Consider the following 14,317-nt stretch of genomic DNA (forward strand, 5'->3'; position numbering starts at 1 on the left):
CAGATGTATGAAGTGCTTTTGTACACATGAAGATTGGAAAAGAACATATGTTCCTATCTCATATTACATTAAAAAGATAAGATAACGATGCAACATATAAATAACACATTAACATAATACCAACATGAATTCATTGTTTATCACAGGTCAGCATGAGTGTTTATAAAAAGCAACTGAACATGATCTAATATTGACTATATCTATTTGTAAGTTTAAAAGCATAATATTACATAACATGTAAATATGGGTTTATTATATAATAGTACTGAACACTATTTCGGGCTATAATAAATAATTAAGTTACCACCTGATTTAATAAACAGTAATAGTCAACATAATACAATCATTTTCATGTTAAATCACTATTCATTATGAAAACGATCTCGATTTATTTTCAAGTGAAATATTGAAATAAACTTAACCATTTTCTGAAACAACATTTGTGTTGGTATACATACAACCCCCAGTTTGTGCTAGATGGTCTAGTTGGCTGTGAAATTGGAATTGTCATGAGCAATAATCATATAAGAAAAGAAACCGTCGGAGACGGGTGATGCTCCCCAAAGTTTTTTGGTCACAATATTGCACTATATATTCAGATAAAAAGAAACGTCTTGAGGGCACAGTAGTTGGGGGGAGAATAATTTTTGTATAGAAAATTTCAAAGGGCCATTACTCTGTGAAAAATCATCTCCCCTGAACCCGCTGATAATATGCACATCTCCTCTTGGTAGTGAAGCTTCCCATAAAGTTTCATTGAATTCCGGCCATTTGTTGCTGAGAAATAACCCGGACAAAAATTGTGCACTGACGGACACATGGACGGACGGACGAAGCGGCGACTATATGCTCCCCCACAAAATTTATTTTGAGGGAGCATAAAAAGAAATGCTTTACTAGACTTATAGGCAAGAAATACGGTTTGAACTATTCCGAAAACCTTATTTATTAGATGACAATTTCAAAATCAGGTCTGATAGTATGGCGTAGTTCATAAACAACTTCCATGCAAATATGCATGGGTTGTAGCAGAAGCAGAGTGTATCGCTTCTTGATGTCACAGTAACATTTTGAAAACGATATATGTTTTCCCGTTAAGAACGGACTCAACAAAGGGATTGCTATATGACTCTGGCATATGTCTGGGTCTTGCAACAAAGTAATGACCACACCTCAAAATTACTGGTGCTGGTATTTTGGTTAAATTAAATGATTTTCATGTCCTTGCAATAGATCTATATGCATGTTTAAAATTTATATAAATGCGACTGTAATTAGTTTATTTGCCTTTAATTGTATAAATGCAGAAAAATTTAATCATAATGCCAAATTATTATAACATTGTTTGATATACAGTACTGTTTAACCATCTGAAATGTACATTTACATTAAAATCAATAAGTTTTCAAGATTTATTCTTGAGCAAATACACACAGTTTGTTGATAAATAACAAATAACTATAAATCCATAGCTGGCACAATAATAACAAGGGACAAAATTGTCACAAAACCAGGTTTTCATTGTGAAAAAAAAATCTGATAAAGGGAGAAAACTCAAACTGAACTTTTGAAATGACCAAAAAAAATTAACCCCCTTTGTAAGTTTTTTTTTTTTTTTTAAATCTATTTTTAGTCGTGGCGACCTTGACATTGGAGATATTGACGTGATTCTTTCGTGGGACACACCGTCCCATGATGGTGAACAAATGTGCCAAATGATTTTAAAATCTCACAATGAATGACATAGTTATGGCCAGGACAAGCTCATTTATGGCCATTTTTGACCTTTGAACTCAAAAAGTGACCTTGACCTTGGAGATATCGACGTAATTATTTCGCGCGACACACCGTCCAATGATGGTGAACAAATGTGCCAAATGATTTTAAAATCTGACGATGAACGACATAGTTATGGCTCGGACAAGCTCATTTATGGCCATTTTTGACCTTTGAACTCAAAGTGTGACCTTGACCTTGGAGATATCGACGTAATTATTTCGCGCGACACACCGTCCAATGATGGTGAACAAATGTGCCAAATGATTTTAAAATCTGACAATGAACGACATAGTTATGGCCCGGACAAGCTTATTCCGCCAGCCCGCCAGCCAGCCAGCCAGCCCGCCAGCATTCGCCAATCTAATAACCAGTTTTTTCCTTCGGAAAACCTGGTTAATAAAATGCAAATAAATAAAAAGCCTTTAATGTGGAAAAAGCCACAAATCTCATAAATACACTCTGATCTATCTATTAATACTGATTACATGTATAAACACATTTGCAACATTAACAAAGTCAAACACAACAATAAACTTCAACATAGAAAATCTGTCTTTCAATACCCTGGTCTTTACATTTTTTATCAAAATATGTTATAATTAGTTTTACAAATCATGCCATGATTATGATACCATATTAATTTTTTATAAGGTAAAACTTCTTCCCACTCTTAATTTTTACAATTATTAATTTTAAGGCAAAGCATTTGCTCAAGTTTTGTTGCAAAAAAAGGATTTCCGCATGAGACAAAAGGTTAACTCAGCACTATAGTTAGCACTTTAAAATATCTATCCGTTCCAACATGTACAAAAATGTAAGATTAATACACATCAAGCTTTACAGTTCTGCCTATCTAACAAAACATTTAAATAAATAAAAGCACAAGTTATTTGTTAAAAGAATTATTATAACAGAATAATCTATCTGCATAGTACTACAAGTTACTTGATATACTGACAATTTTAGTACTATCAAAGGCAAAATCACACAACTAACTACCTCTACAATTTATTAACAGACCAACCTACATTCAACATTTAGGTTTAAATTTGCTTACATTTAGCTTAAATTTACAGTGAAAATGCATGCATAATATCTTCCTTTGTGTACATGTATATGCATCTTTAATAGATGTTTTTTTTAAATACATTATTGTCAAATCCATTTGAGGCTTACCTTCATTTTGAAAAAAAGTTTTTCCATCAATACAATTATAAATACAATGTGACAAAACACAAAGGAAGGCACTCAGGGTATTTATTGAGGAATATGTGACAATATTCATAGATTCAATTTCCTTCCTGATGGACATTTATCAGAGAGTTCATAGTTATATGCATACATTCATACATATGGCAGATTTATCAGAGAATTGTATGGTAAAATGCAAAGTCATCTTGTTGGGGCTTTAATAGGAGAATATACGGTAAATATGCATCGATATTTCCCTGTAAGGTGTGCACCTAAGAATATATAAGTTAATAATATATATTAAAACTCATCTTTTCAGTGTGTTCATAAGAGAATAATAGGTAACTGGAGGCCTAGCTTTAAGCAGCTATGGGCTGGCGAGTATATTTCTTCAGATTCTCGTAGCTGGAGCGTAGCAGATCCTCACGATAATCCAACAGGTCCTGAAACTCGGACTGTGAGCGAACTAGTTGCGTATTCTTCTGTGCCTCGTAGTGGAAGTCTGGACCCTTGGACATGTACCTGGGGACAACACAGGTACTTGAATTGACATATGCATCCTTGGAGGACCCCACTTACATCATTTCACTTATATTGACCAATTAATATTCACCTATAATATACCTCAGTTCTTAATGTTACCCAATATAACACTTAAGAAATTTCTCTAAAAGAAATATACCTTTCAATATTTTTTTATGTCCCCCACCACTATAGTGGTGGGGGACATATTGTTTTTGCCCTGTCTGTTGGTTTGTTTGTTTGTTTTCCCCAACTTTAACATTTGCACCTGTCCCCCACCACTATAGTGGTGGGGGACATATTGTTTTTGCCCTGTCTGTTGGTTTGTTTGTTTGTTTGCCCCAACTTTAACATTGGCCATAACTTTTGCAATATTGAAGATAGCAACTTGATATTTGGCATGCATGTGTATCTCATGTAGCTGCACATTTTGAGTGGTGAAAGGTCAAGGTCATCCTTCAAGGTCAAAGGTCAAATATATAGCTTCAAAGCGGTGCAAAAGGGGACATAGTGTTTCTGACAAACACATATCTTGTTTTTTACTATTTAATTGCATAATACATTTGTGATATATTTGAATATGATCAATAAATCAGAAGACATCAATCTACTACTCTGTAGGTATCTTTTTTATCCAAGAATGTATAGTAAATTAATGAGATTATGAAACCTTATTAAACATGTGTGCTAATTTTAATTTTTAATAGTTATAAAATAAAAGAGGATTATTAACAAACCATCAAGTTTTGAACATCCAGGTCATTAATGAACTAATGCCACAGAAGTTGTTAACATAATTATACACACCATTTTGGCCTTGGTCCTCGTATTCTCTCCAGCTCCTCCAAGCGTTTGAGTTCAAGCAGCTTTGCCTCTTCGAGTCTTAGCCTTTCCAAGCGCAGCTTGCCCAGGATGAGCTGATGTGGGGAGGACAGGTACACAGACGACTGGCCTGTAGAAAGGAACACTTCCTATTTAAGAGTGTAGTGGGTATTTAGAAATATATGAATTAAAACAGAAAGTGCTCATTAAGTGACTGCATGTCAACAAATGTATATAAAAGATTTTGTATTTTATCATGGCACAAATAAACTTGCAGAAATCTATATCAGAATTTTTGGTGCTTTGAATTTTAAATTTGTGTGTACATTTTGTATTAAATCATATTGTTGAATGTCAATTCGACGTTTGAGTTTATTCTCCATGACATCCAACTCAAGCCTTAATACTCAAAAAGGCTAAGGAAACACCATTATTAAACTTGTGCTACTTTGCTTCTTTGTTTGCATATAATTATCATTTACTTTGTTGCATTACTATTATGCATGTACAATTTTCATAGTGCATAAACTTGCTTAATAATAAATGTTTTCTTGCTTTTCTTGCATAGTGATGCCGTGCATATAATTGTTTTGTGGGAGAGGGAAGGTTCACAGGGATTCGTCACATAGCTATATAATCTGCCATGTCTCAAATAGACCTGACCAGCTTAATTCAAGTAGAATCATTTACCTTTTATAAAAACATAATGCTTCTCTTAAACAACATATTTTATGCTATTGTTGTTATATACAACATATATATATATATATATTTACATTTTTCAATACTATAAACACCTTAATTATGCATCATTATTGGCACATTGACATTTGATATTTCAAGTAACTTAAATAAGGTTGGCAATACTGGTTAATTATTAACCTGCACATTTTATCAATTTAAAGCATTTAATGACAAATTTCAATACATGTCAAAATCTGTGCAAAGGTCTCTTTAAGAAGCAAACAAGTTAATGAAATAAACAAACAAGAGGCCCATGAGGGCCTGAATCGCTCTACTGGCTGGAATCAATAGGGCTCAAGTCCTTGATAGTATGAACAATCTGAGTAAGTTTTAAATAAACAGACACAAAATGGGAAATTTATCGCATAAACAAGAAGAAACGTAAAAATTGTAACTTCAAATGGCTCCTTTTCAACAATAAGTTAGACAAATTTTCTTCACTCTCAATGGGGTTCTGGCCCTTGATGATATAAAACATCCGTTGAAGTTTCAAAAGGATAGAACTTTATATGTAAACAAACAAGAAATGTGTTTGTCGGAAACACTATGTCCCCTTCTGCGCCGCTTTGATTTTTTTTTTGACCTTTGACCTTGACCTTTCACCACTCAAAATGTGCAGCTCCATGAGATAAACATGCATGCCAAATATGAAGTTGCTATCTTCAATATTGCAAAACTTATGGCAAAATGTTAAAGATTTTCATTTTTTTTCTCAAATTCAAGGGGAGATAATTCTGGACCTATAACTCCAATATTGCTCAATAGGGTTTGACTCATCATTCAGATAAAGACACTGTGCAAGTTGGGAAATGATTGGATAAAAACTGTGAACTTTATTGCGTAAACAAGCCTTATTTCACAATTTTCTCAAATTCAAGGGGAGATAATTATGGACTTTTTACTCTGATGTAACCTATTTTCAATAGAGTTCGAGTCCTCATTAATATAAAGACACTGAACAAGTTTGAAAAGAATCTGATGAAAACTGTTGACTTTATCGCGTAAACAAGAAAAAGTCTATAGCACGCACAGACGGACGACAGAAACCACGCCATGACATAAGCTCTTCAGACCTTCGGCCAGTAGAGCTTAAAACAATATTAAAGAATTCTACTTAAAACTAAGTTTGTTACAAAATAAACATCTCTTGACCAGCACACAACTGACAAATACTGGTCATAAAGATTTTCTTTACCAAAATCCCAAATTCAATTGAAATACTAGAGTATGTTTACTTTATATTAACCAGGGGAGTAAAATTCCCCAAAATGTTACTCGCCTCAGAGAACTAGTGATTGCTACAAGTGAAACTAGAAATGGCATGGCAGAGGCCGACGCAAATCCCCACTCCGCATGTTTGACCCAGGGGCGCCCCAGGGTTGGTAATGGGGCCATGCATAGTTGAGATTGACCGTATTGTTATAAGAGATGTTCAGTATCAATTTGAAGTAAATCAGTATAGAAAAGAAGAAGTTGATGTAAAATAACCTAAAAAAATGAGTGAAAATCTCTGACCGGCCCCACCCCAACCCCCATAATTTTTGACCCAGGGGTCAGATCAAAATTCCAAATAGTGCACTGCCGCACCTATTCTCATATCTACCATGTGTGTAAGTTTCAATGTTCTAGTGCTAACAGTATAGGAGGAGAAAGGCCAGGACTGACGGACTGACGGCAGAGATAACCACATTATATATTTCAAAATCTAAAGCGGACCCTAAGTTCAAGGTCAAGGTCACAGGGGTCAAAATTTTCATGCGCATGGAAAAGTGTTGTCCAGATACACATGTGTTCCAAATATGAAAGCAATATCTGAAGGGAAACAGTAGTTATGAGCCTGTTTTGAATCGCGATCGCAGATTTCGAAATCTGAACGCTGACCTCAAGTTCAAGGTCAAGGTCACAGGGGTAAAAAATTGTATGCGCATGGAAAGGTGTTGTCTATATACACATGCATACCAAATATGAAAGCAATATCTGAAGGCGCACAGTAGTTATGAGCCTTTCTTGAATCGCAGTCGCAGGAAAATCTCTGACCCGGCCCACCCCAACCTTCACAACTTTTGACCCAGGGGTCAGATCAAAATTCCAAATAGTGCACTGTTGCACATATGCTCGTAGCTACCATGTGTGTAAGTTTCAAGGTTCTAGTTCTAATAGTGTAGGAGGAGATAGTGGCCAGGACGGACGGCGGAGATTACCACATGATCCCCACTTTTTCTCCGAAAAGCGTGGGGATAATAATAAGTCCCCCTTCCAATATCTGTACTCTCCCATACAAAAACATGATACGGAACACAAGGAAATAAATTAAAATACTTATCATTGTCCACTTTCAATAACATGAATTTACCATGTTTTTCATAATATGTTAATTTTAAATAAGTATAATATGTACATTTTTATGTCCCCCACTATAGAGTAGGGGACATATTGTTTTTGCCCTGTCTGTCTGTTGGTCTGTTTGGCCCAACTTTAACATTTTGCAATAACTTTTGCTATATTGAAGATAGCAACTTCATATTTGGCATGCATGTGTATCTCATGAAGCTGCACATTTTGAGTGGTGAAAGGTCAAGGTCATCCTTCGAGGTCAGAGGTCAAATATATGTGGCCAAAATCGCTCATTTTATGAATACTTTTGCAATATTGAAGATAGAAACTTGATATTTGGGATGCATGTGTATCTCATGGAGCTGCACATTTTGAGTGGTGAAAGGTCAAGGTCATCCTTCAAGGTCAGAGGTCAAATATATGTGGCCCAAATCGCTTATTTTATGAATACTTTTGCAATTTTGAAGATAGCAACTTGATATTTGGCATGCATGTGTATCTCATGGAGCTGCACATTTTGAGTGGTAAAAGGTCAAGGTCATCCTTCACAAGGTCAAGGTCATCCTCCAAGGTCAAACGTCATATAGGGGGACATTGTGTTTCACAAACGCATCTTGTTCTTAATGTTGTACAGTACCAATACATGTACCTGAGCAAACAAGTGCAAAAAAGGTCTTTTACCAAACATTTTTTTTATATAATTCTTCAACTTTGGCATGAATTGATCTAAAAATTCCTTCATAAAATTCTTAAATGTTGGCACAAATTGTTCTAACGCAGTTGAGTCTCTGTGCATTTTCAAAAAATGCCTCAAGAAAGTACATAAGCTCTGATTGATGTAAACATTTTCAATTCATATCGTGGCTTGGTTAAGTATGAATGACTATCAATAGGAACTCCTGGTTTGGCTGATAACAAGCACTTTACTTTTATGGCATTTTGTGCATTACATTTCTGGCTTTTCCACATTTTAATTTAAGAAAAAAAACACAAAGGCTCTTTCAAATTATCATTTTGATTTTTTTAATGCGCTTTCAATTTTACACATGGATACTGCACTCATCACGGCCCAGTAGTCAAATTTGTATTAGATGGATCAATCATTATTCTTGACTCAAGCAGGCAAGTGGAATTTTACACTCCAGAGCAAACTAAGTTAAACTCATTTTTATCCAAAAAATGTGTATGCCACTTAATCTCTTAAAAGCTAAATCTGGATCATTTTCTGTAATTATAATTTTTACATTACATCCATATATAAAACAATGATTTCTAATTACCTTTTTACCTAATACAAAAGTTGAAAGTTTAACAAATAAATACAGGAAAGTATTTTTTATTGTATATTATTATAAAATAAAATTACTGAGTAAAAGAAAATCTTCAACATAATCTAAGTTTAAGAATATCAAACACCTACAACAGTACAAAAACAAACAAAGAAAATTAAAAGAGTTTTTACTTGTTACAGGAGCTTCGCTTGTCATCAGGTACATTTTATCAAGAGCCTGGTGATCCTTAAAACTTCTGTCAGGAGTTCTAAAAGTGTAAGATTGAGTCAGTCGAGATGCTGACTTTGACCTTGAAGTTCTCATTGATGGCGGGGCAGAGCTGTCCATATGTGCAGACGCCGGATAATCTAGAGCACACATCTCGTATGAGGACCCGAAGGTATTTGGGAAGTACTTGAATGCATTTTCATCCTTTTCGGACCTTTCTTTTTCGCTACTTTTGCCGTAGCGGTATGATCTACCTATGCTCTGCAATGTCGGTGCCTCTGAAGTGCTCTGAATGTGAGAAGGATTAACATACCATTGCGACTCTTTTGGTGACTTTGGCTTACCAGACAGCTCAAGCTCTTTGACTCGCTCTTCATATAGTTTCAGAAGTTCATCTTCATCAAGCTCTGTTCTCAATGTTTCACCTTTAACAGGCTGGGCAAACTGTTCTGCACTTATTTCTGTTCTCAATTTTCGTTGATATGCCTTCTCTTGTTCGATTTCCTTGTCAATATTCTCTTGCTCATGGAATGTTACCCCCTTAGTTAATGTTTGATCAACTTCACTCTTTAGCACCTCTAGATTGTTGGCAAGATCTGTCATAGACTTGGCATAGCGTTTTTGCTTCTTGTCTCGGTAATTATCAGGATTGTAGAGAGAATGCTGACTGAGACATGAGGTAGTGCCTGTGAGCCAAGAATTAGATGGTCGACCACTTTTTTCCCTAAAAAACAACAACAAATGTAGTTGGAAATATGTAAAACAATGTTATATTTGCATTGTATCAATTTAATTAGTAATGCAGAAAAAGTAAATTTAAGAACCTTTACATTGATTTGCTGAATTTCTTTCATTGATGTCAGAAAATTGTTTTAGAGGCCATTTTGTCTTCACCACATGACCTTGAAAACTTTTATTTTATAGAATCTGGTCAAGAGGTCTATTACAAATTGTATGCAGCACTAGACCCCATGTTATTTTTTCTCATTACTTTAAAAGGAGGTTCTGTGAACAGTTAAATGTAGTTACTATTTAACAACTACAGGAATTAACCTGATAGCAGGGCTTAAACTAAACTTGAAACACAGGGTTGCCCTTTTTGAATGATACTTTCATGAGATTTATGATTTTTTATATTCAAAATGGAAAAGTTGGTCAGAAACTAGTTTAGAAATGTAATATCTTTTTCAGTAGGAACATTATGTTTAAGCAAAAAGGCTGACAGATACATCCAGGGCCCTCACACTACTTTGGGGGAAGGGGTCCGAAGCCCTTAGGAGGGGGAATTTTCGCGGCGTTTCCCTTTTTGGGGGATTTTTTTTACTTACTCTCTCATTTACCATTTGTATATGTTTGCACTTAATTCATTGCATTGTTCATAATTTAGTTTGTTTGAAAAGATTAAATTGAAATAGAATTGAGATATAATAATCATGAAATGAGACACATCTTTCTATTAAATTTAAAAAAAAAAAATTTTTTTTTTTTTGTTAGGCGGAATTTTTCCCCCCAAAAGGGGAAAAAAGTATACTTTTCAGGTGGGGGACTGCGGCCGAAATTCGGCGGCAGATTTGATAGATTGAGGGCCCTGACATCTGAATGGCATAATAAAAATGGGTCAAACTGTCATCAATTTTTAAATATTTTAAAGATCCAAAGAAATTTTCAGTTCTTTTGTACAAGAACATTGTCTAAAGTTTTACTAAAGTCACAGTATGCTTGGACTTCCAATCTGGTTGTTTGACACAATGCTTAATGCTTTTAGACAGCTTGTCTGCTGAGCAACGTACTTGATCTCTGAGAGTGATCTAAACATGCTAAGCCAAAAGAAAATATACAGGCAACTTGAGTAGATTGCACTTTAACCCTATGCTGCCATCTTTTTCTTTCTGCATCTGTTTCTTATAAGCAACGCAACATGACACTGCCCCTTTGTCAACAACAACACCATAAAAGTCATTATTTGAAGCACAATTTTAGCAAAAAAAAGATAGAGTTAACAAAAGCTGTCACCATAGGACGACAAATGCCCCCTATAAACGCTTTGATATAAGTTATGAGCATTATACCATGCTAAATCCTTGAAATGCACTAAGTGACCCCGTGAACTAGTTTTTGACCCAACATGACCCACCTTAAAACTTGACCTAGATATTGTCTAGATACAACTTCTGACCAAGTTTGGTAAAGATCGGATGAAAAATATTTTAAAAAGAGAGCGGACACGAAAAGTGTGACAGACAGACTTACACTTACAGACGGACAGTGCGAAAACTATATACCCCCCTTTTCTTCGAAAGGGGGCAAAATAAAAATTTCAAAAACTGTCTTAATCAGCAAATAACTCAGCACTTGCATTCAGACTCTCAAAATTAGGTTTTCGTTTATGACGTTTGAATGCAATTTATTAAAATATCAGAACATTTTCATTTTAATATTTCAAGTATTATAATAATATTACACTGAAATGGTGATATGCAAGTGAAATCGCAGAGACAATTTTCTTGAAGAAACCTTTCTATGAAGAACAAATTCTTGTGTCTCAAATACATGTACAGGTCCTTGTCAAGATAAGGCATGACATAAGTAATTTTTTCCCCACACAAATTACGCGTTTGGAAGAAAGGCCTTATGGGATATATATATTCAATTACCACATTTCACGATATAGGACTTCCATTGGTGAAACAGAAATTTCTTTTTGTGTTGCTTCCAGTTCTGAAACACATTTTGACTTAAAGGGACCTGTTAAATAAAGTGACAATTTTTTTGTAAGTTTTGCAAATTTTCATTGAAGTTAATTTTTTGTGTAAGGAAACACCAAGTAAGTAATACCAAACATTAATTTTACTATGCTCTAAAATGTCAATTATGTGCATCTTTTGAGGATTTAATAACCTAAATATTATAAAGCCTTACAAATGCAAAAGAATTGAATCATTTGCATAGATGATGATCTGTGACATGACGAGCATTGGTAATATAGGATATAAATAACAACACATCGCATATAAGTATGGGTAGCCCACTGGTTTCAGAGCTAGACTTTTACTCTATGGATAAGTGGTTTGAGTCAAAGTGTGAATTACTTTTTCTTTCTTAAAGTATAATCTTGTTTTATACTGGAGCTCTTTAGTTCTGATGTTTTCATTTATATAATTTGAAGCATTTAAAGACAAATGTCAACATATGCCAAAATCAGTGAACAAACCTTTAAAATTAAGAGGTTTATAACATACCGGTAATAATTTTCAGGATAGGACAAACAGCATTCTATTCTTTTGTTTTTAGGAAAGCATATCTAATTTATACGCCCCTTAGAGGGCACATAACAATTTAAGTTTTCTGTATATTTCTATGTAGTATGTGCATTTGTAGTATTGGCCCTCTTAATGAATATAACTAAATATTTGAAGTAAAAAGATTTAAAACACATGTTTTATATGTCAATCTATAGTTAAATGTGTATTCTTGAATTGCAAAAATATCTGCATTTAAATCACAAATGATTTGACAAAATACTGGCTAGACTAAGCTCCCAGTAGTTATCTGTACCATGTAAACATTTTCTCATAACATCGGTACTTCTAATTGATTGCTAAGGTTTGTTACTATGCGAAGGTGTTTGTTGCATGAATAGTTTGTTTATGGACGACAAAACTCTTGAAAAGGTTTTTCATTAATTTTTTTTTCACAAAAAAGCAGCTTATTTCAAATTTGGTAAACCTGCAAATAAAAAATTAACAAAGTAACACAATTATGTTTAACATTATTAAAAAATCCTACCAATAACCTGGAGTAAACATGACCTACTTTCCAATGACTGAATAAAATCATGAAAATTGTAGTTGTAATTTTATATTAATAAACATTTAAATATTAAAAATTCTAAAATTTGAAAAACATTAACTGTTCTGCATTCCAGTTTTTTTGTCAAGTGGACTCGTTAAAGTTACGAAACAATGAGGAGGGCCGATACTCTGAGAATAGTGGATACCGATAAAGTTCTATTGCTGGCAAATGATTACAGTAAAAGAAGCCTGCATACTTTGCTATATTGTTTCAGTCATATTTTAAAGCCACATTAACACTCAAAATCAATGAATATTTAGTAAAATATTTTGAAAAATAAAGTTAACACATGCAAAATAAATGTTCCGTGTAGCAATAGCCAAAATATAACCACTAGATGTGGTCTATAGATTTAACAAGATGCAAAAATTGCTCCTTTTTATTTTTTGCGTGACAATATATTCCATGTGAATTTCCTGCAACAATATCCAAACATATATGAGCGCACGCGAGATTGGCTTTGGGCAGCTCATGAGAACTATGTCGTGCTTCCAATCCTGCCCGAAGCCAATCTCTCATTTGCTCATAAATCATCAGAAAATTCACATGGAATATATTGTGTCGCAAAAAATAAAAGCGAGCATTTTGTATCTCATTTAATTTATGTTAACATACCACATATAGCGTTAAAATTTTGGCTCGAGTTATAATAAGGACCACTGATTTTTATGAATAAACTTTATTTTACGAAATATTCGTTAATTTTGAGTATCTATGTGGCTATAAGTAAAAAAATTTGCATTTGCAAACCTAAACATATTTTGTGATAAAATAATATCGGTTATAAAACCGAAAACTTTTTTTAACATTTTGCAAAACTCGCGAAAACACCTTGCTTTGTTAATTGCAACGCTTTATTACGTTGAATAAAGTATCAAAATTGCATGCAAACGGTTCAAGAAATGTTAAACTCTTGTATACCAATACGAAGACAATCGCCCATGAAGAACAAAGTCTCTGTCTGGATTTAATTCAATACGCGAGAAAACTGCAGCAGCCATTATGTTTCCGGAAATGTGTCGATAGATACCGCACCTGCGCAATGAGTTGTTTAGAAATGGATGGCGGCTCTTTCGGCCCCAAGCTCTTTCGGTCCCGTTTTTTTTCAGGTCCATTCAGCCCCGATTTCAGGCTTATTCGGCCAGGCTTTTTCGACCCCATTTTTAATTTGAATAAATCGTTGAAAATATGTTGGTCGATACTCTTTAAACTATGGAATATTGTTTATTATAGTATTATATTATCTTTATTGAAGATTATTCCATTGAAAAAAGATTCTCTTGTCTTTTTCTTCAAGTATGTCGTCATCGAAACGAGGCGTTATTATAGACTAGATACAAGAGTCTGAGACGGCTTTGAAAATAAAACAAACTACCGGTACATATATTTGGATAACTTTAAAGTGAGTACAATAAGGAATACATACGTCTTAACAATACAATACAGTATCGTAAATTGTTCATTTTATTATCATCATCATCATCATCATCATCATCATCATCATCATCATCATCATCATCATCATCATCATCATAATCATCATCATCATCACCATCATCATCATCATCATCATC

The 14,317-nt window shown here is 34.1% G+C and overlaps 1 protein-coding gene across 1 annotated transcript; it reads right to left on the bottom strand.

Moving 5' to 3' along the window:
• Nucleotides 1–3,270: 3,270 nt before the first annotated feature.
• Nucleotides 3,271–13,904, bottom strand: LOC127849874 (uncharacterized). The gene is made up of 4 exons (XM_052382625.1): nt 13,774–13,904; nt 8,855–9,615; nt 4,300–4,444; nt 3,271–3,492 (listed from the first exon to the last, which is right to left on the bottom strand). The coding sequence occupies exons 1-4, from the start codon at nt 13,902–13,904 to the stop codon at nt 3,330–3,332; spliced, it is 1,200 nt and encodes a 399-aa protein (XP_052238585.1). The 3' UTR covers nt 3,271–3,329.
• Between the last annotated feature and the right edge of the window lie 413 nt (nt 13,905–14,317).

The sequence above is a fragment of the Dreissena polymorpha genome, chromosome 11, assembly GCF_020536995.1.
Source record: "Dreissena polymorpha isolate Duluth1 chromosome 11, UMN_Dpol_1.0, whole genome shotgun sequence".
Taxonomy (NCBI): Eukaryota; Metazoa; Mollusca; class Bivalvia; order Myida; family Dreissenidae; genus Dreissena; species Dreissena polymorpha.

Excerpts from the sequence above, each read along its gene's own strand:
- LOC127849874 (XM_052382625.1), bottom strand. The coding sequence starts at position 13,904 with ATGGGGTCGAAAAAGCCTGGCCGAATAAGCCTGAAATCGGGGCTGAAT. Across the intron at positions 4,445-8,854 it reads AAGCGAAGCTCCTGTAACAA|GCCAGTCGTCTGTGTACCTG; the intron begins GTAAAAACTCTT and ends TCCTTTCTACAG. Across the intron at positions 3,493-4,299 it reads CGAGGACCAAGGCCAAAATG|GTACATGTCCAAGGGTCCAG; the intron begins GTGTGTATAATT and ends TGTTGTCCCCAG.